At 40.3% G+C, this 23,468-nt stretch overlaps 1 protein-coding gene across 1 annotated transcript; it reads left to right on the top strand.

The window, feature by feature from the left end:
• Positions 1-2,514: 2,514 nt before the first annotated feature.
• LOC101615289 (PRELI domain containing protein 3B-like) lies at positions 2,515-3,051 on the top strand. The gene has a single exon (XM_004666988.2). The coding sequence runs from the start codon at positions 2,530-2,532 to the stop codon at positions 3,049-3,051; it is 522 nt and encodes a 173-aa protein (XP_004667045.2). The 5' UTR covers positions 2,515-2,529.
• The last annotated feature ends 20,417 nt before the right edge of the window (positions 3,052-23,468 follow it).

The following is a 23,468-nucleotide window of genomic DNA, read 5'->3' as shown; positions in this document are numbered from 1 at the left end:
AGGCCCAGGGCTCTCAGGTGGACAGAGCTCCCTAGAGATGAGAGACAGGCCAAAGGCTCTCAAGTGGGCAGAATTCCTTGGAGATGAAATGTAGGCAGAAGCCTCTCATATGGGCAGAGGTCCCAGTGAGATGCTGCAGGCAAAAACTATAAGGGTGGCAGCTGAGATGGTAGTGCCAGCAAGCATTCTCCGAAGGCTACAGTCTCATGTCTGTTAGCATGGGGACAACTTCCTTCTCTTCCTCCTTACCAGCTACTTGGCTCTGAATCATCTACAGTACCCACAACAAAGCCCAAGGGACTGACTGGCCAATAAGGTGGTAGGGTAGAGAATGCTTGGACAATAGATTGGCAAGCCTTTCACAGACCCACAGGAACCATCTACCACAGGATCAGTTCCTGGCACTTGTGGACTTCAGTGCCTGCCTCCCTTCCCTTCAAGTCCCTGCCACTACCTAATGCCGTGTATTCAGGCTGCTGGCCTCCCTCACAAACATGCAACTCTCCTGACCGGGTATTTTCTGTTCCAGTGTAGTTCAGTAGGGCTCCAGCTGCACATACCTGGTGAAGGCAAAGACACACTCAGCCAGCAAGAGGGCCTCAGGGGTGCTAAGATGGCGGAATCATATCCCAGTGTGGGCAATGATGCTGGTGACATAAGCAGAGGATCTCATTATTTTTGTTGTTTCATTTTTGGTTTTGGTTTCTGGTTAGGCGAGCTGACAAGTGAGCCCCACAGCTGACTTTTAACATGTGTGCTGGTGCTCAAACTCAAGTCCTCATGCTTGTGCAACAGGTACTTTTACCCACTGAGCCATCATGCCAGCATTCTTTATTTTTAGCATATATGCAGTATAAAATAATTCAATTAAGACATTTTAATAATGTATATTATATACTTTGTTATACGCACTCCTTTTACCTTCATTTGTACCCTTTCTCCCCTCCTCCTGGTTCTCTTTCTGTTCCCCAAATAGTCCCCACTTCTACTTTCATGTCTTACATATATAATCTTAGAGTGGGATGCCACTTCCATTCCTGCTCCTGGATTCCTGAATCTGTGGATCCTGAATATAGTGAAAAGAGCACTGTATGTTGAACACTGATTTAGAGCATATTCAGCCTCCTGAAGAATCCCTTTTATGATGGAAGTGGTTGAAATTATCTACTTAACATGAATCAAGTCAGAGAATGCTTCAGTTACAGTCTCTGCTGTGCACAGATTGGGCACCCATCAGTGAAAATAGCCAGGTCCAGGCTGGAGAAATGGCTTGCTTAATGGTTAAGGCACTTCATTATGAAGCCTAAGGACCCAGGTTGGATTCTTTAAGTCCTGTGTAAGCCAGATGCACAAGGTGGTACATGCATCTGGAATTTGTTTGCAGTGGCTAGAAGCCCTGGAGCATCCCTCTTTCCCTCTCCCCCCCCCCCCCCCGTGTGTGTGTGTGTGTGTGTGTGTGTGTGTCTCAAATAAATAAAAATGACAAGAGTAGCAAAGAAAAATAGCTGGTCAATATGCACAAATGCCATCCTATATACCTGATTACAAAATTGTTCCTCTGGTGGGGGCTGGCCACATGGCTCAATGATTAAAGGTACTTACTTGTACAACCTGCTGTCTTGGGTTCAATTCCCAAGCCACTCACATAAGCTATACAAAAAGTGGTGCAAGCAGCTGGTGTTCATTTGCAGCAGGAAGAGGCTCTGATGCACACACACACACAAATAACTAAATATAAAATTAACTTTTTCCTCTGAGGTGGTTACTGCTTGGTAAGAATTCATATGAGATACAAATGTCTTTAATTATTTTACCCATTCAGGGTAATCCATGCATATGCCTTTCCCCTAGACCTTCTTGTTACCAGTTTTCAAGTCATGTTTTTTCCACATCCGTTACCATCCATCTACCATTGGTCACAGTCCACAAATAAACATTCATACTTCAAATCATTTCTCCTTTTAAGTAAAATGAAGAATGAAGTAAAATTTCCAACTTTTTGCCCACTGTTTGCTGTCAGGTAGTGGTTATACATCATGCAGAACCATCTGTAAATCAGGTTCAAATCCACTTTTCCTCTGTCAATTGATCATAAGAAATTCCAGGGCTCCTGTGCTCTTCGAAGCTGGCTGGGAGAGACGGGGCGGGACCTGGACAAGTGAACTTGTGTTCCTCTTAGTTCCCTCACGCCACCAGACACCGGGCAGGCCACGGCACCTTGAAGATCTGGGCGTCCGAGCACGTTTTTCTTTTTTTAATTTTTAATTTTATTTATTTGAGAACGACAGACATAGAGAGAAAGACAGATAGAGGGAGAGAGAGAGAATGGGCGCGCCAGGGCTTCCAGCCTCTGCAAACGAACTCCAGACGCGTGCGCCCCCTTGTGCATCTGGCTAATGTGGGACCTGGGGAACCGAGCCTCGAACCAGAGTCCTTAGGCTTCACAGGCAAGCGCTTAACCGCTAAGCCATCTCTCCAGCCCCCGAGCACCTTTTTGACCACCCATGGGAAACTGTTACTACAGCTGCCATGCAGAAAAACCCAAACCCGATGAACCCAAGCGTGCTTGGCGTTGATGTGCTCCACCGACATATAGATCCTTCTGGAAAGCTGCACAGCCACAGGCTTCTCAGCACTGAGTGGGGACTGCCCTCCATTGTGAAGTCTCTTATTGGTGCAGAAAGAACCAAAACGTATGTGCAGGAGCAATCTGTGGTTGACCCTGTGAAAAAGACAATGGAGCTGAGATCTACCAACATTTCATTCACTAATATGGTTTCCGTAGATGAGAGACTTACATACAAGCCACATCCTCAGGACCCAGAAAAGACTGTTTTGTCCCAGGAAGCCATCATCACTGTGAAAGGCGTCAACTTGAGCAGCTCCCTCAAAGGACTGATGGCCAGCACCATATCTTCCAACGCGAGGAAAGGCCGAGAAGCAATGGAGTGGGTGATCCGTAAGTTAAACGCCGAGGTTGAAGCACTGGCCGCTTCGGCAAGAGGAAGCATGAGGGCTTCTATAGCGGTGGCTGCGCTGGGCGAAGAGTGACCGCGAGAGTGGGTGCGCAGCGGCCAGTCCCCGGGCTCTCCAAGCTGACAGCATATTTACTTGTTATTTTAAAAAATTCCAGCATTTTAGGTAGAATTTTTTTTGTTTGTTTAAATGAGGTGGGGTAAGGCTGTGACTTGATGAAGATAAAGAGATGTGGGGCTTTGAAATCAAAAGGGTCATGTGAGGCTAGTGTGGCTTGAAGCAACTGGTTTTGAGGGCCATGGTGCTCATGTGAACAATTAACAGCTTTTCTAAAGCACTTGTAAGAAATCGATACTGATCTTGAGTCTCCAGGAGGTACTCTTCAGGCATTGGCACTCCGCCTGGCTGCGGACCAAGCTCACGATGAAGCAGGCCCCCTTTGGTCCACACAGTTGCCTTACTGCGGTAGCTAGAACGGCATGTGTGAGGAGAACTTGTGTAGTTTCAGATGATAGTAATTTGTATAAAATAACTTGCTCTGCTAAGAACCATGGTATTTTGATTTGGTACTTAAGTAATATTTTTGGAGTGTAAATTAGCATTAACGTATATATGACTCCAAGAAAAACATTTTGTTGTATTAAAGAGTACTGTATTGATTTACCAAAGTTTTGTAACTTAGTAAAATTCTCACCTTTCTTGGACTTGTCCATGTTCACTGAGCATGCTGCCGGGGTGGGGGCACCCAGAAAATGAAGTCCTTCCTCGAGTGAGTTCGGTGGCAGAGTTGTGCTTGTTCTTGTTGCACTTCACGTGCTCCGTAGAAAGTCGAGCCATGTGTCCCCAGTCAGGCACGTGTGCTTCAGTTATGGGAATGTGATTACTGTTTGAGGTAACTGACCACAAAGCATCTTTTTTACATGCGAACTATGTCATGTGAGATTGCTTGATGCAGTCTTGATTCAAAGCAAGGTCCCCCTAGTGATGGTGCCACTATGGGGTGTGTTGCTGGGAGGAAACAATAGTGGGGTAGGGGAACCCCAGCAATAGCTGCAGTCCAGGTTCTCTGCGCTACAAAGTACAAACCCAGAAAATGTATCTGTTCCATGTTTAAGCAAGAGATCATTCTGAGTGAGATCTCTGATACTAGAGTTGTATTTTTTTTTTTTTTGTCAAAAGGTGATTGGTTCTCACCTTTATTTTTACAGTGCTTAATGTGACCAATCTCAGGTGGGTTTTCCTACTAGATACTAGTTAATATGTATACATATGGCCAGAAAAAGTATTACTAAATTTTTTTAATTTGTGGTTTTCTTAAAATATTAGTTAAAGAATCTAAGAGGGAGGGAATCTTTGGCTAGTTATAAAAGCAGATTAAAGCCAATGGAGTTTCTGAGGGTTTTTGGTTTTGGTTTTGTTTTGGGAGTGTGTGTGTGTGTGTGTGTGTGTTGTAATTGAAGATGGTTTTTATAAATGAAATGCCATTGCATCTTAACATTGCCAAATATTATTGTACAAAAAGTGAGTTGTATAATTTCTGTGTTCTGAAAAAGGTATAATCTAATGAATATTTCTGGAAAAGTCCTATACTTTTTTTAATTTGATGTAGTGATGAAATTCTGTAAACTGGTAAAATATAAATACACAAACGAACTCACTGAAGATTTCAAATTACATTTTCAATGCAGCCTTGAGCATCTTAACCCTATTTAAGTGAACTTACATGAATTTAAAACCTTTGTGGTTAATAAAAACTTAATTTCTCAAAAAAATAAAATAAATTCCAGGGGGCTGAAAAGATGTCTCAGCAGTTAAAGACACTTACTCGCTAAGCCTAACTGTCAAGGTTTAATTCCCTAGTACTCACCAAGTGGTGCATGTGACTGGAGTTCATTTGCAGTGGCAGAAAATCCTGGCATGCTCATCCCTCCCCTTTCTCTTTGCAAATAAACATTTTTAAAAAGAAATTCCTGTGGACTGGAGAGATTGCTCAGAAGTTAAAGGCACAGCCTGATGACCCAGTTGATTCCCCGTTTCCATGTAAAGCCATATGCACAAAGTGGCATGTGCATCTGGAGTTTGTTTGCAGTGGCAACAGGCCCTGAAATGCCCATTTGTTCTCATTCTCTCTCTCCCCTTGAAAATAAGTTATTTTTTTTAATTCCTGGGAAACTATAAATGCAAGCTGAGAGAAAAATATATATCAGGAGTGGGATCGTAAGCATTTGGGCCACTTCTTCCCTTAACTTGTGCCTGAGGGCCTACTCAAACCCAACATCATAGACCTCTCCCACTTGATGGCAGAGTGCATACTCAACTTTATGGCTTGGTGGATCAGACAATACCCAGTTCACAATGAGCAACTCAGGTCATGTGGTGAAGTTCAATCTCTACTAAGGCCCAGCATCAAGCCAAAGGCTGTTTCTCAAAAGCAAAGCAGTTATCTGCAGAGAATTGCAGGACTTTGTTCCAAATTTCTAAGGACCTGTGCTGTGGTTCACCTATAAGGACCTACCAAATAGTCCAATCTGCATGCTTGTCTGCCACCGAAACTTCAAGTATTATAGAATGTGCTGGAGCGCATAGCCCAAGCAGCAGAGAAGCTTCCATAGCAACTTGGGCCAGTTACAAAGTCTTCTCTTGTTCTAAGGCCCACTTAAAACTAGGTCACTTGGTAAATGGGTCAGAATTGTGCACCCAAATTTGAGATATGTTGCTTCCAAAGTCCTAAGGCCCACAAGATGTCATGTGTCTTTTTTTTTCTTTCTTTTTTTTTTTTTGGCTGTAGGAAGGAGCAGATGGAACAAGTTAGTGTTCTCCTAAGAAAGCATATCTCAATATACCTCATAGTACTGGAGCTATAGAAATTTCACTACAGGGAAGACCCATGAGTTCTTTTTGTTTGGTTTGTTTTTTGAGGCAGAGTATCCTGGCCTAGACCTCACTATATTAGCTCAGACTGACACTAAACTCTCAACCTCAACCTCCCAAGTGCTAGTATTACAGGTGTGAGCTACAATGCCTGGGTGACAGTAATCTTTTCAGTCCCCCCAAGAATGCAGTATTAGTTTTGGCTTCTATTTTCCTACATATAGGCATCTATCTCTAGTGGCTTCTACTTGGCTTCTTGAACCACAGTAGTTTTCATTACACAAGTCACATAATAAATGTTGAGACTCTGCCACTTGATAGTATGCATATCAGAATGGGACAGTAACAATAGGGTGGGCTCAGGAACTGATTAGATGCACTGTGAGGCAGACCTGAGCAAAATCATCATTGATCATATAATCTCCATGCCCTCTATTCTGATTGGTGGACCACAGTGACATTTTGGGTCTCCTACAATTAGTGCCAACTCAGAACTAGTGTTTAGCAATGTCCCGTAGTTCTATTTCCATTTCCACTATATCCTATTTAGCACTGAAAATAGAGTCATTAGTACTAGGTATGATGGCACATACCTGCAATTCCAGAACTTGGGACCTATTAAAGGAGGATTATAAAATGCCATCATAGGCTACATAGCATAACACTGTCTCAAAAAAAAAAGAGTCTCTAGGTATATTCAATTTTAATAAGGTCAGAGACACAATTTCAAAAATTCCAAAAACAATTCAGAAAATTCATTCACAAGATTTTGTTTCTGGAACCATGGGACCAATAAAACACTGAATAATGTGTTTGGATGCATATAAGTGGAAGAGAGGTATTAGCTAATATCAAGTTACCTATAGAAAGTGAAGGAAATTAATGAGTATGTCATTTTGATATTATTTATTTATTTATTTGAAAGAAAGACAGAGAATGGGTGTGTCATGTCCTCTAGCCAATGCAAATGAACTCAGAAACATGTCCCATATTGTGCATCTGGCTCTACATGGGTACTGGGGAATCAAACGCGGGTCTTTAGGCATTGCAGGATTGTGCCTTAACTACTGAGCAATCTCTCCAGCCCTTTTGTAAAAAGGAAAGAAAGGAAAAAAGGGAGGGAGGGAGGGAGGAAGGAAGGAAAGAACGAAAGAACAAATGAAAAAAAGAACGAACGAAATAAAGAAAGAAAGAAAGAAAGAAAGAAAGAAAGAAAGAAAGAAAGAAAAAGTGAGAATAGCCTGTAGCCTGTAGCTACAATGTAAGTTCCAGGTCAGCCTGGGCTACAATGAGACCCAGCCTGAAAAAACAAAGAAATAAGCATATCTATCACCACAGTTACCATATGTGTATGGGAGTGGGGTAAGGACACTTACCATCTAACCTCCTAGAAAATTTCAAGTATATAATGAAGTTTTGTTTTTGTTTTTGACACAGGATCTCACACTAGCCCAGGATGACCTGGAATTCATTCTATAGCCCTGGTTGGATTCAATCTTATGGGGATCCTCCTACCTCAGCCTTTCAAGTCTTGGGATTATAGAAATGAGACACAGTGCCCAGATAAGTAAGTATTGTGGTTTTTTGTTGTTGTTTTTTTGTTTTTATTTATTTATTTATTTATTTATTTATTTTTGGTTTTTTCAAGGTAGGGTTTCACTCTAGCTCAGGCTGACCTGGGATTCACTATGTAGTCTCAAGGTGTCCTTGAACTCACAGCCATCCTCCTACCTCTGCCTCCCAAGTGCTGGGATTAAAGGCATGCACCACCATGCCTGGCCAGTATTGTTAATTGTTGTCATCCAGTCATATATTAGACTCACAGAAGTTATTTTATAAGATTGTAAAACAGAGAGACTTCCAGTTAAGATGGTGGCATAGGTACCACGACTAAGCAGCCTAGGGGGGAAAAAGACCAAAAAAAACTCAGCAAAATACACACTTTGACTAAAAAGTGAGGTGTATAGTAAATTGAAGCAGCAGCAGAGAAGTAGAAGAGATCCAGAGCATCCAGAGCCCGCACAGGCCGGCAAAAGCGGCCTCGGCAGCTCCGCCAACGGCGGCAGCGGTGCACCAGAAAGCCGCCAGACTCGGCTCCAGCTGCAGGAAAAGCAAGGTGCAGGGAGCTTCCACTCACACCGGAGCTCTCTGCAACTCAGGAAACGTGAAGGGAGAGCAGCAGTGAGCAACGGAGGAGCAGACCACGAGGTAGAAGAACACGTGGAACAGCCAGAGAACCAGAGCAGCTGCAGCTCTCTCCCCTCCCCCACCGCCTGTGCCAAGCTCCAGCGAACAGAGCAGTGGCCCAGGACCCGGCCATGCCAACTTGAGCTGACAGCGGGACCCAAGCAGGAGTAGAGTCCGGCAGCAACATCAGCGGCTCCGGCACCGGTAACAGCGGCCCCAGCAGCAGCAGATCCAGTAATGGCAGCAGCAGCAGCTTCAGAGGCAGCAGCAGCAGATCCAGCAGCAGCAGCAGCCTCAGTGGCAGGAGCGGTGGTGGACCCAGAAGGAGCAGCTTCAGCAGCAGCGGCAACAGACCCAGTAGCGGCAGCTTTAGCAGCAGCAGTTCCAGCAGCAGATGTGCTGATCTGCAGAGCCACAGTTGCCAGGCTCGGTTTGCCCCACAGGAAAAGCCAGTGTCCAGCTCCAGAAATCAGAACAGCAGCCTGATGACCCAGGCAGCAACTTGACTGAGACCAAACTCATCCAAGGTAACTGGGATTGCACCAGGGAAGGGTCTCACTTGGTCACAAGCTGACTTGGATCCCTCAACAGACCAGAAATCTTAACCTCTTTGTTGATAGAGGATCTGGTCATTATAATAACTACTCTTGCATACATACTTGGGGCTGTTTTTGATTGAATATGTACAGTGTTTAGTTAACCTTTAGAATCTACCTGTATTTTATTATATTCAGCCTACTTGAATACTCCCATAGCAGGGAAACTCAACCCCTAGGAACACCCTTTGTAGATACTCTGAGAGTCTTAAGAGCCACACCTAACACCTTAAGCTCCTACCCTGAAAATATATAACATCAAATCAATTGATACAGCTAAGAATACCTAGATAACTAGAAAATCCAAGTTTTAACTTAATCCAAGATGCAAAAATATATACATTATAACACAAGAAACACTAAAAATCAAGATGATATAAATCCACCTAAAAGTATTAATGCATCAGAAATGACCTCCAGTGAGAACAAGTTAGAGAAAATGCCTGAGAAAGATTTCAAAAGAATGATTGTAAATATGTTCAAAGAGGTCACAGAAGAAATCAAAGGAATCAAAGAAAAAATCAAAGAGGAAATCAAAGGAATCAAAGAAGATGCAGGACACCAATTTAATGAAATAAAGAAGGCAATACAAGACATAAATAAGGAAACAGAAATAATAAAGAGAAACCAGGCAGAATTACTAGCAATGAAGAACACAGTTAATGAAATAAAAAACTCTGTAGATAATCTCACCAGTAGAATGGATGAAGGAGAGGACAGAATATCTAAGCTAGAAGACCAGGTGGCAGATCTAATACAGTCCAACAAAGAGAAAGACAAAATTATAGAAAAGTATGAGTGGGAATTTCAAGATATTTGGGACACTATGAAAAGATCAAATGTAAGAATTCAGGGCATAGTAGGAGAAGAATTCCACTCCAAAGGCATGGTAGGCGTCTTCAACAAAATCATAGAAGAAAAGTTAAGCCCCCAAATTACGAAAGAGGTGCCAATGCAGATACAGGAAGCCTTTAGAACCCCAGCCAGACAAAACCTGGAAATAACCTCTCCTCGCCATATTACAATCAAACTTCCAAACACACAAACGAAATATATATATATATATATTAAAAGCAGTTAGAGAGAAAAATCAAGCATTCTTCATGGAAATAGAAAAAACAATCCAAAAATTCATTTGGAATCACAAAAAACCTTGAATATCTAAAATAATACTGAGCAACAAAAATAAGGCTGGTGGTATCACCATACCTGATTTTAACCTATGCTACAGAGCCATAGTAACAAAAATAGCGTGGTACTGGCACAAAAACCGACATGTAGATCAGTGGAACAGAATAGAGGACCCAGATGTAAGCCCAAGTAGCTATAGCCACCTGATATTCGATAAAAATGCCAAAAATACTCATTGGAGAACAGACAGCCTCTTCAGCAAATGGTGTTGGGAAAACTGGATATATATCTGCAGAAGGATGAAAATAGATTCTTCTCTCTTGCCATGCACAAGAATTAAGTCCGAATGGGTTAGAGACCTTAACATCAGACCAGAAACTCTGCAACTGCTAGAGGAAAAAGCAGGGGAAACCCTTCAACATATTGGTCTTGGCAAAGACTTTCTAAATACAACCCTAATTGCTCAGGCAATAAAACCATAGATTAATCACTGGGACCTCATGAAATTACAAAGATTTTGCACTGCAAAGGACACAGTGAAAAAAGCAAAGAGGCAACCTACAGAATGGGAAAAAATCTTTGCCAGCTATATATGTGATAGAGGATTAATATCTAGGATATACAAAGAACTCAAAAAGTTAAATAATAAGGAATCAAACAAGCCAATCAAAAAATGGGCTATGGAGCTAAATAGAACATTCTCAAGGGAAGAAATACAAATGGCATATAAGCATCTAAAAAAATGTTCTACGTCACTAGTCATCAGGGAAATGCAGAGTAAAACTACACTGAGATTCCATCTCACTCCTGTCAGATTGGCTACCATCATGAAAACAAAGGATCATAAATGTTTGTGGGGATGTCAAAAAAGAGGAACCCTTCTACACTCTTGGTGGGAATGCAATCTGGTCCAGCCATTGTGGAAATCAGTGTGGAGGTTCCTAAAACAGCTAAAGATTTATCTACCATATGACCCAGCTGTAGCACTCTTAGGCATATATCCAAGGAATCATCTCATTTCCTTAGACGTACATGCTCAACCATGTTTATTGCTGCTCAATTTATAATAGCTGGGAAATGGAACCAGCCTAAATGTCCCTCAACTGATGAGTGGATAATGAAGATGTGGCACATTTATACAATGGAGTTCTACTCAGCAGTTAAGAAAAATGAAGTTATGAAATTTGCAGAAAAATGGATGGACCTGGAAAGGATTATACTAAGTGAGGTAACCCAGGCCCAGAGAGCCAAGCGCCACATGTTCTCTCTCATATGTGGATCCTAGCTACAGATGACTGGGCTTCTGCGTGAGGAGGAAAATACTTAGTAGCAGAGGCCATTAAGTTAAAAAGGATACATAAAGGGAAGAGAAAGGAAGGGAGGAGGGTACTTAATAGGTTGATATTGTATATATGTAAGTACAATGATTGTGATGGGGCAGTAAAATGATGGAGAATGGAGTTTCAAAGGGGAAAGTTTGGGGGGGGATTACCATGGGGTATTTTTTTTATAATCATGGAAAATGCTAATAAAAATTTTAAAAAAGGAGATATAAAGGGAAGAGAAAGGAAGGGAAGAGGGTACTTAATAGGTTGATATTGTATATATGTAAGTAATGATTGAGATGGGGCGGTAATATGATGGAGAATGGAATTTCAAAGGGGAAAGTGTGGGGTTGGGAGGGAGGGAATTAGCATGATATATTTTTTTTATAATCATGGAAAATGTTAATAAAAATTTTAAAAACGATTGTAAAACAGTGTAATAGCATGCAAATATTTGTATATTGCTAATTCCTTAAGAATGACTCAATTCGCAAAAACACTTTCAAAGGAAAGTTCTTTTCAGGATAAATGGTAGCTAAGACATGAAGAAGAATAATAGGTTTAAAAAATAATCATTTTGTTTCAATCCAATGTAATAGTTACTTAGGTTAGGATCATCAAAATTATTGGATGAAAATTTATTAGAGAAAAAAGGTAGAATAAAGTCTCCAAGTTTCACCCCATGAATATACTGATTGTAAGAGGAAGGGTATTCTTTTTAAATTTATTTATTTATTTTTATTTATTTATTTATTTTTGCTTTTTCGAGGTAGGGCCTCACTCTAGCCCAGGTTGATCTGGAATTCACTATGGAGTCTCAGGGTGGCCTTGAACTCATGGCAATCCTCCTACCTCTGCCTCCCGAGTGCTGGGATTAAAGGCATGTCCCACCATGCCCGGCTAAATTTATTTTTTAACGAGAGAGAGAATGAATGGGCATGCCAGGACCTCCAGCCACTGCAAACTAACTCCAGATGCATGTGCCACTATGTGCATCTGGCTTATGTGGGACCTGGAGAATTGAACCTTGGTTCTTAGACTTCACAGGTAAGCGCCTTTACCTCTAAGCCATCTCTCCAGCCCAGGAAAGGTATTTTTGTTCCTGGACAAATATTAACCAAATGATCAAAGTTGCCAGCAGTCATTAGGAGAGCCTTACATTATGACGTTCCTTTATGTGATACAACATGATGTATACTACAATATCTATGAAATATTCTTGCCAAAAATGTTGAACCCTAAAAGACTGTTTAACCAGGATTTTTTGCTGAGAAACTTTCCATGTAATAAAATCTAACAATTTATCTTTCCATTTTTTCTATTAAGCTGAATCTGTAAAAACACACCTACCTCTTTAATACAGTAACATGATTTCACATACCACAGCTTATTTCCCCCCGCCTCTTACCATCTTACTTCTATTTCTACTTCTATTGTGGATGCAGATTGAGTTTTGATGGATAAGGAGCTTATTAGTGCTTAAGTGTTAACCAAGTGGCACTAGCTGCCCATATTATGTTGTTCTTTACTTTATCCTGAAAAACATTCACTGTCAAAGAGGGTAATATAGTGTGACTCACTTGGAGATGTGGCCGGCTTGTTTGCCTTGCTTCTAAGGCCCTCTTTCTCCTACTACAACCTCTTGAATCAGTCTGAATCAAGGTCCTCAGGTAGACCTTGATTCAAGCTGTAGATCTAAAGACCCAAAAGGTGACAGATTTTATTAGAAACCAGATCAAGAAGCTTGAAAGCCCTGAATACGTGGGGGAATGTGGCTGCTTCTAGGATTGAAGTGACAGAAAAAGAACCAAAAAAAAAAAATTACAGCTAATCTAAAGGAAAATGTTAGAATAAAAAAATTGCACTAAACAGGACTGTGGCAATAATACCTTGGCCTTGAGAATCTGGTTGGCACAGCAACAGTGTAAGGACCTTGGCAGAAGGCAGAGCAACTATAGTATGTTTTAATGAACAGAGAACCACAGCCCAGGAAACTGTCTTTTTGTTTTAGAGATGTCACAGGGCAAACCAAAGGATTATCTGGCAATAAAGGTAGAAAAAGCTTAAGATGTTAGAAGTCAAACTCTCACTACATGAAAGAGGATAGGGGGATGTACCCCTAAAGATAGCTCTAATCCTAAAAACAGTGGTGTGTATACTGAGATTGTTATTACATTTGCTATGTGATTATAAATACATTTACTACAGATTTAAATATATTTGTTTTGTTTAAGGCCTACAAATGATGTTTTGATAGGAACTAGGAAAAAGAAGAGTATATTTTCTATTATTAATCCCACGAAGGTAACTGAGACTCAGACATAATGGAAAAGGAAAATATATGAATATAAACTAAAATGACTTCTCACTGTCCCACCTCTTCCCATAAGGAAACCCAGATACAGAAAGCTACTTAGGTGACCTCTGTAAACTACAAGAAAAAAGGTGCCATTAAAAAGAGCATTGCCAAGTGTGGTGGCAATGACCTGTATGTTGTGGGTGGAGGCAGGAAGGTTCAGAGCTCAAGGCCATCCTTGGCTACATAGTGAGTTTGAAACCAGCCTGAGCTACATGAGACTCTGTCTCCAAAACAAAAAAAAATAGTAATCATAATAGCAAATTACCATACTTCTCTTGTTGACTGATTACAAAACATTTAGAAAGAAAAGGGGAGATAGTCATGATGAGCAGCTTAAGATAAGCCAGGCATTATTGGTAAGTTTCAGGTTATATAGTAATTGTCATTTGGGAAGCAAGACAACCTGGGCCAGGAGTGAAAATATATCTATGACATAGAGAATTTGGACCCCAAAGAGAAGGAGAGAGAAAAAGAAACTCACTAAAACATGATCTTAACAAATGTGGGTCTGGTCTGGGTTACATGATAGAATGATGCAGAAATCTCCCAGAAGAAATTGCCCCACATAGAAATGTAAAAATAGGTAAAGATGTTTTATTAGAATAAGTGGATGCTTTCAGTAGTCCTTGAGTTTCTTTTCTTATAGCACTCACCAAGAGAAGGAGTCCATATGACAAAACTTGTAGGATAGTGTCAAGAAAACAAATTTCAGTGCTACAAAGCAAGAAAGAAAGAAGAAAAAGAAGTTACAAAACACAGTGTGAACCAGCATATAGTGTTAACCTTCCACAGGTATAAAAGACATAGGACCTTAGGAAATAAATATGGGGGAAAAAAGGAACTGAAACAGAAGTAGCTTGTGATGTGGATAATGATGCACCCAGAAACCATAGGTTATTAAAGAAAAATACCAGTGCAAGGGGTGGGATACCTCCCAGAGTGTTGTTGAATATGGAACCCCCTGAGGTTCCCCCCTCCCAACCAATGCAGACTATTGCCAAGGCTCTTGGTGAACTCATGGTGATCCTCCTACCTCTGTCTCCTGAGTGCTGGGATTAAAGGCTTACACTACCAGAACTAGATGGTAGGACTCTATTTCTGTAGGCACTATATGCTTGAACTGAGAAATCAAGCTGAGACTGAGCTGCAAACCTCCTCCTTATTGATTAGCTGTCACAGTACTGGAAAGTGCTGTATAGCCTGCCAGCGGAGACAAGTTGTAGTAGATAGCCTCACGTCCCTGGAATGAACTTCCAAACCAGACATAGTTATGGGAGGAAGGAAATTTATTTGAAGTTTACAGATCCAGGGGAAATTCCATAATGGCAGAAGTTGCCCCCCTTTTACAGGACCAAGCAGAGAGAGAGAAAAACCATCACCAACACACCAGCACAAGCAAACACACTTCAGGGATTCCAAGCAAAATCTAAGCACTTTACATATCTTTAGACTGGAATCCCAAATCCACCCCCACACATTAGGGCTGGACCCTAAGACCTGCCCACAGTGACACAACCAGGAGGCTAGGGTTCCAAACTACAAGTTTTTAATAAATTCATAAATCAATTAGGGGACATCCATTCAAACCATCATACAAGTCATCAACAGTCTTACCAGGCAGTGAACCCTGTGAGTTGTTCAACTAGCAAGACAGACAAGATGTACACACTAGTACAATAGAAATATGTATTTTATGTGGGTAACCAACTGCTCTCTGACTAGATTTGACATCTGCTCCACAGGAAGGAATTCATGCCTGGTACTGAGAATCTAGTTAAAAGCCTATAACTGGGAAGTTTGTAAGCCCTAGAGTGGAAGCTACTACTATTGTTTGGTTAAATGTATATATTATGCCTGCCAATTTGCCCCCTAAATATTTCTATTTATGCCCAAATATTAGTGCAGTTCTCTCTTTTAGTTAGAAATGTTTAATTCAATGACTTCTGGGGAGACTCAAAGCTCATCAAGGCGCTGAGAATAAGTGATAGTTAAATATTCGGCACTAAATAAAATATCTCTAGCACACTTTCCAAGGCTCAGGGACCATTGTAAGGAGTAGCAGAAGGATTGTAAGAGCCAAAGGATGGATAGGAGTATTTGGAACAGTGTCATCCAGACACAAAATTGCCAATGCATTTGTAACTTCACAATGACTATCATTACCTACACAAGTCCTGCATAATATTGGGCTTATGAACATGTCATGGATGATCGAGGAGAGTAAAAAAATATCATCGAGCTGGGCATGGTGGCATGTACCTTTAATCCTAGTACTTGGGAAACAGAGGTAGGAGGATCACTGTGAGTTCAAGGTCAGCCTCGGACGACAGAATGAATTCCAGGTCAGCCTGGGCTATAGTAAGACCTTACCTCCCAAAACAGAAAGAAAAAAAAAGTCATCAAAAGAGAAGAGGGACTAGTTGGAAAGAAGGGGTTCAGTGGAGGGGGCTGGGAGAGGGGAGATGTAGAATTATGGTGAGAGATTATTATCAAGATACATTGTATATATGTATAGAGGTTATAAATTTAAAAATAAAGTCAACACAAATAAATTAATTAAGTGGTTAATTAATTTAAAAGTGCAGCCCTTAGTGGATCATCTATACCAACCTCTGCAAGACTCAGGAAACATGACAGAAGAGAGAGTGGAAAGAATTTAAAAGTCAGAGGATGGGGAGCAGAGTGCTATATAGTACACTGTCCACTGTCTTCTGGACATGACATGACATTGCACTCATGAACTCACAAGACCGAACCTGACAACATTCTATCATGGATAGGGAAGGTGCTCAAGAGGCTCTACCCCTCCCTGAGGGTAGTGGTTGCTGGGGGAGAAGACTTGTGGTTTTTTTGTTTGTTTGTTTTGTTTTTTTGATTTTTCGAGGTAGGGTCTCACTATAGCCCAGGCTGACCTGGAATTCACTATGGAGTCTCAGGGTGGCCTCGAACTCATGGCAATCCTCCTACCTCTGCCTCCCGAGTGCTGGGATTAAAGGTGTGCACCACCACGCCCAGCTATTTTTTTTTTTTTTGAAGTAGGGTTTCATTTTAACCCAAGCTGACCTGGAATTCACCATGTTGTTTCAGGCTGACCTCAAACTCATGGTGATCATCCTACCTCTGCCACCCAAGTGCTGGGATTAAAAGTGTGTGCCACCACATCTGGCTCATTTTTTTTAATTTTAGGGGGTCTTTTTTGGAAAAGACTTTTTTAGTGGTGTAGCGACTGATAAATTTCTCATGCTCTAATAAATAACACCACCCCACACTGCTTATGCAAACAACCCTAATTAGCCTCAGTGGATCACAAAAAGAGACATCAAAATAGAAGAGGAGGCTGAAGAAATGGCTTAGTGGTTAAGGCGTTTATCTGTGAAACCTAAGAATCCCAGTTTGATTCCCCAGGACCCACGAAGCCAGATGCACAAGTGGGCTCATGCATCTGGAGTTCCTTTGCAATGGCTGGAGGCCCTGGCGTGCCCATTCTCTCTGCCTCCTCCTCTCTCTCTCTCTCTCAAATAAATACATAAATAAAATATAAAAATAAATAGAAGAGGGACTGGTTGGGAAGAAAAAAGTTTTCATGGGAGAAGGAGGTGACAAGAAAAGATAATGGAGGTGAATATGGACAAAATACATTATATACATATATGAAAATATCAAAAAGAAAATAAAATTGAAAAAGAAATACAGTAAAATAATTACATACTTGCATGATACAATGTTGAGCTAGGCATAAAGTAAGCATTTCTAATCCAAAAGGGAGGAATAGGAAAATAGAAAAAAAAGACTGACTGAAAGAAAGTGAAGTTTAGTCTGACAAACATTACATCTTACAACTCCATGTTTGGGATATGGGAACACTATAAGGGGAAAGGGGCTGCAACTGTGACTTTGCTGACTGTGCATAATGTGGCCACACTCTTGGGCTGGCTTTCTATACTAGCTGCAGCTTCCTTCACCAGGCATTGTACATTGCAGGCATCCTCAGGTCTCATTATGCTTCAGCTTCATTCCATTTTTCGCCCTGTCAGAAGTGCTTCTAGGGACACACTGCCTAACCTCTCAGGTTTGGATTTGAAATCTCAATGGAAGCCTCCATGACTCTATAACCTTTGCATTCTGCATGCCCCCTAAACCAGAATCATGTGGTCTGCCAAGAGGAAGAGCTTGCTTGAACTATGGCTGCAATGACCACTGGACATGGGAAATTATTCTGTAGGCATTTCCAGGCATGCAGAGCACACTAGGACTATAACAGAAATACAACCAGTGATTCTGACCTGGACTATCTTTGAAACAAGTTTGCATTTCCACATCTCTGAGTTTGTGATGGCTAAGGCTGTACCAATTCCTGAGATGACCTCTAGGGGGACCTTTTTGGCTTGGTTTTGTTATTTTGAGGCAAGGTCTGGCTCTAGCCAAGGCTGACCTGGAACTCACTATGTAGCCAAGGCTGGCTTCAAACAAATGGTGATCTTCCTCCCTCAGACTCCTGAATGCTGAGATTCAAGGTGTGTGATACCATTTCTAGAAGTACCTTTTTTATTTGTCCCAGTAAAAAGAACTGGGCTTATTTTATCAGTGCTAACAACCTAACCCTCTTTGGCTATACCTTTATTATATGCTCCTTTTCTGGTCAACTTATAAAATTTTCAAATATTTCTTCTCTACTTTTTTTGTTGCCAATTCATACTGTGAATTTGTCTAAAAGCAGATAGCAATATTCATGCAGAAACCTATGTGTTTTACTGCCTTCAAATCCCCTCACAAGGTAGACTAATCTATCACTTTTAAGGTTAGCCTCCTATAGAGTCTTAGGTCATAGACGAAGGCAGATTTTTTGCCATGGTTTAACAAGCTTGGCCTCTAGTCCAATTAGAAACACAATCTTAACTTCCATCTGAAACTTCATTGATATGGACTTCACTTATCATCTCATCAGCGTTCTTATCTTCTGAGCCCCCATTAGAATCATTAAACTCTATATGGTAGTTTGAATATGATATTTTGAATATATAACCCCATAGACCCAGTGTTTTATTAAAATTGGGCTTGAAACTTCAGCACCTAGCAGGTAGATTCCTGCTTGGTGGGGTGGTGTGGGGGGGAATGCCACTGGCTGCTGATCTTAAATTACAGCCCTAAGGCGTGTTTGAGGGCAGATCTGAATTCAAGCCCCAAAGTTCTTGCTTGCTGGTAGCACTAACTGCTGTTTCTGCTTGAATCTATTAAAGGGAGCCAGTTTCTTCTGCCATTCATGGTGCTCTCCTAGACACTGTGAGTCTGAAATAAATCCACTCCTTCCATAAAATGTGTCTGGTTGGATGTTTTCAGTAATGTACAGATGATTACAATACTCTACTGATAGCATTGTACAATTTTCTACCACGCTCCTCCAAACTCTGTGTAAACCAATTCCAAAAGCTCCATTATGTTGTCACATATATAGTTATATCAATGACTTTGCATATCATTACCAGTTTTCTGTGTTGCTTAGCTTTCCCTTGCTGTTAAAAAAGAAAGAAAGAAAGAAACACTGGTGAAGATGGTGGCATAGGAACTATGCCAAAGCAGCCTAGGGGAGAAAAAAGGAAAAAAAAACAGCAAAATGCACTCATCTACTAAAAAGTGAGGTGTATAAGAAATTACCAATGGCAGGAGAGAAGTAAGAGAGATCCAGAGCACCCAGAGTGCACATAGGCAGGCAGAAGTGGCTCCAGCAGTAGTGGCACCAGATCCGTGGGGCCACAGCTGCAAGGTTCAGCTTGAACCACATGAAAAGCCAAGTGAGGGATTTTCCACTCACACTGGAGCTCTTGGCAAACTCAAGAAATGCGGAGAACCACAAAGAACAACGAAGGAGCAGATCATGAGGTAAAGTGGACCAGCAGGAGAACTAAAACCACCATGCACAGCCTTCCCTCCCCCACTGCCAGCACAAGCACCAGCAAGCACCAGAGACCAGGGGAAGGGAGTCACAGCACCCAACACCAGCGACCAAAGCAGCAATCCAATGACCCAGCCAGCCTACTTGAACCCACAGTGTACCAAAGAGGGACCCAAGCAGGAGCGCAGAATAACTGAGACCAAAATCATCCCAAAAGGTAACTGGGATTATATCAGGTCAGTACCCACCAAATAAGCCTGGTATATATACCTGAACTGGAAGTGCTAATTGCACCTTCCATATCAGGATAAATTATATGTTAAATCTGATGAATAGTTGGATTTGCAATTCTTAAATAAGCTATATTTTGGGCTTGTTATTTGTTGCTTCTTGATTTATAGTAACTTTGCTTCCTCTTTTGTTGTGCATTAGGGAAGTGTCTCATTTGGTCACGAACTAACTTGGAACCCTCAATAGACCAGAAATCTTCCTCCTTGTTGGCAGGATTAAGGATGTGGGGCACCACACGCCCTAAGGAATAGTGATATTGTTAGAGGATCTAGTTGTCATAATACCTACTCTTGCATAAATACTCTGTGCTGTTTTTCACTGAAAATGTACATTGTTTAGTTAAATTTTAGAATCTGCCTATATATTGTTCCACTCAGCCTACGTGAATACTCTCATAGCAGGCAAACCCAACACCTAGGGTCACTTTTGTAAATACAATGAGAGTCTTGAGAGCCAAACCTAGCACCTTAAGCTCCTATCCTGAAGAAATATAACATCAGATTGATTGATACATCTAATAATACTGCAGCTAACTAGAAAATCCAAGCATTACATTAACCCAAGATTCAAAAATATATACATTATAACACAAGAAACACCAAAAATCAACAAAATATAAACCCACCAAAAAGTATTAATGCTTCAGAAATGACACTCTGTGAGAATGAGTTAGAGGAAATGCCTGAGAAAGATTTCAAAAGAATGATTATAAATATGCTCAAAGAAGTCAAAGAGGAAATCAAAGGATACAAAGAAGACACAGGATTTAATGAAATAAAGAAAGCAACACCAGACATAAATAAGGAAAGAAAAATAATAAAGAAAAACCAGTCAGAATTACTAGCAATGAAGAACACAGTTAATGAAATAAAAAAAAAAAAACTCTGTAGAAAATCTCAACAGCAGAATGGATGAAGAAGAGGACAGAATATCTAAACTAGAAGACCAGGTGACAGATCTAATATAGTCCAACAAAAAGAAGGACAAACTAATAAGAAAGAATGAATGGGAATTTCAAGATATTCAGGACACTATGAAAAGATCAAACATAAGAATTCAGGATATAGTAGAAGGAGAAGAATTTCACTCTAAAGGCATAGTAGGCATTTTCAACAAAATCATAGAAAAAAAACTTCACCCAAATTGGGAAAGAGATGCAAATGCAGATACAGGAATCCTTTAGAACATCAACCAGACAAAACCTGGAAAGAACCTCTCCACGTCATATTACAATTAAACTACCAAACATACAAACCAGAGAAAATATATTGAAAGCAGTTAGAGAGAAAAATCAAGTTACCTACAAAGGCAAGCCCATCAGAATCACAGCAAATTAATCAACACAAACTTTTAAAGCCAGAAGGGCTTGGAGTAATGTATTCCAAGTTCTGAAAGATAATAACTGCTAAACAAGGTTAATTTATCCTGCAAAGGTATACATTCAAATAGATGGAGAAATAAGGACATTCAACAAGAAAAGCAGGCTAAAGGAATATTTGAAGACAAAACCAGCTCTACAGAAAATAATTGAAAGAATCCTCCATGCTGAAGAGAAAGAAAAGCACACATAAAAGGAACCTGAAAAAAGCAAGCCATACTCAAATACTAGTTAATACAAGAAAGCAAAGGTAAAACGGGAAGAACTACAAAAAAATGGCAAAAAATAAACACACACCTTTCAATAACATCTCTTAATATCAATGGCCTCAATCCCTCAACCAAAAAACATAAGCTTGCAGACTGCGTCAAAAAATCAGGATCCTTCAGGTTGTTGCCTCCAAGAAACTCACCATTCTATAAAGGATGGACACTATCTTAGGGTGGAAAATGGTGTTTCAAGAAAATGGGACTAGAAAACAAGCAGGGGTTGCTATCCTCATATCTGACAAGGTAGACTTCAGTCCAACATTAGTTAGGAAAGATAAGGAAGGTCACTTTATATTGATTAAGGGCACACTCCAACAGGAGGATATTACAATCCTAAACATATATGCACCTAACATGGGGACTCCCAACTTCTTCAAACAAATGCTATTAGAAATAAGGTCACAGATAACACCAAACACAGTGGTGGTGGGTGACTTCAACACACCACTCTCATCAATTCACAGGTCATCCCAGCAAAAAATAAACAGAAAGGCATCTGGATTAAAGGAGGTCATAGAAGAAAGGGACCTAACAGATATATATAGGATATTTCATCCAAATGCTGCAGAATACACATTCTTTTTGGAAGCACATGAACACTCTCTAAAAGGGACCATATATTAGAACACAAAGTAAATCTTAACAAATACAGAAAAATTGAAATAATTCCTTGCATTCTATCTGACAATAATGGAATCAAACTATACATATCAACACCAAGAAAAGCTATAGAGCATACACAAAATCATGGAAATTAAACAATACACTACTAAATGATGAATGGGTCAATGAAGAAATCAAGAAAGATATCAAAAAATACATAGAGTCAGGACCAGAGAGATTGCTTAGCAGTTAAGCGCTTGCCTGTGAAGCCTAAGGACCCCGGTTCGAGGCTCAATTCCCCAGGACCCATGTTAGCCAGATGCACAAGGGGGCGCACTTGTCTGGAGTTCTTCTGCAGTGGCTGGAGGCCCTGGCATGCCTATTCTCTCTCTATAAATATATCTGTCTCTTTCTCTCTGACTGTTATTCTCAAATAAATAAAAAATTAACAAAAAATTTTTTTAAAAATAACTAGAGTCAAATGATAATGAGAACACAACATACCAAAACCTTTGGGACACAATGAAGGCAGTCCTAAGAGGTAAATTTATAGCTCTAAGTGCCTATAATAAGAAATTAGAAAGGTCACAGGTAAACGACCTAATGCTTCACCTTAAAGGCTTGGAAAAGGAAGAAAAATGCAAACCAAAAATCAGTAGATGGGAAGAAATAATAAATATTAGGGCAGAAAATAATGAAATAGAAACAACAACAAAAAAAAAAACAGTCCAAAGAATCAATGAAACAAAAAGTTGGTTCTTTGAAAGGATAAACAATATTGATAAACCCTTAGCAAATCTGACTAAAAGAAAGAGAGAAGAGACACAAATTAATAAAATTAGAGATGAAAAAGGCAACATCACAACAGATTCCAGAGACATTCAAAAAATCATAGGGACATACTATAAAAACATATACTCCACTATGTATGAAAATCTGAAAGAAATGGATGATTTCCTTGATTTATATGACCTACCTAAATTAAATCAAGATGAGATTAATCACTTAAATAGACCTATAACAATCATGGAAATCCGAACAGTTATCAAAAATCTCCCAACTAAAAAAAAGCTCACTCCCAGATGGATTCACTGCTGACTTTTACCAGACCTTCAGGGAAGTACTAACACCATTGCTTCTTAAGCTTTTCCATAAAATAGAAAAAGAAGGAATTCCACCAAACTCCTTCTATGAAGCCAGCATCACCGTGATACCAAAACCAGGCAAAGATAGAACAAAAAAAGACAATTACAGACCAATCTCCCTCATGAACATAGATGCACAAATTCCCAACAAAATATTTGCAAACAGAATACAATAATATATCAGAAAGATCATTCACCCTAACCAACTAGGCTTTATCCCAGAGATGCAAGGTTGGTTCAACATACATGAAAAATAAATGTAATGCATTATATAGATGGACTGAAGGACAAAAATCACATGATCATCTTATTAGATGCAGAGAAAGCATTTGACAAAATCCAACATCCCTTCATGATAAAAGTCCTACAGAGACTTGGAATAGAAGGAACATATCTCAATATAATAAAGGCTACTTATGACAAGCCTACAGCCAACATATTACTAAA

This window comes from Jaculus jaculus, chromosome X (genome assembly GCF_020740685.1).
Source record: "Jaculus jaculus isolate mJacJac1 chromosome X, mJacJac1.mat.Y.cur, whole genome shotgun sequence".
NCBI lineage: Eukaryota > Metazoa > Chordata > Mammalia > Rodentia > Dipodidae > Jaculus > Jaculus jaculus.
Note: the sequence above shows the minus strand (reverse complement) of the source record. Positions and strands in the feature narration are given on the sequence as shown.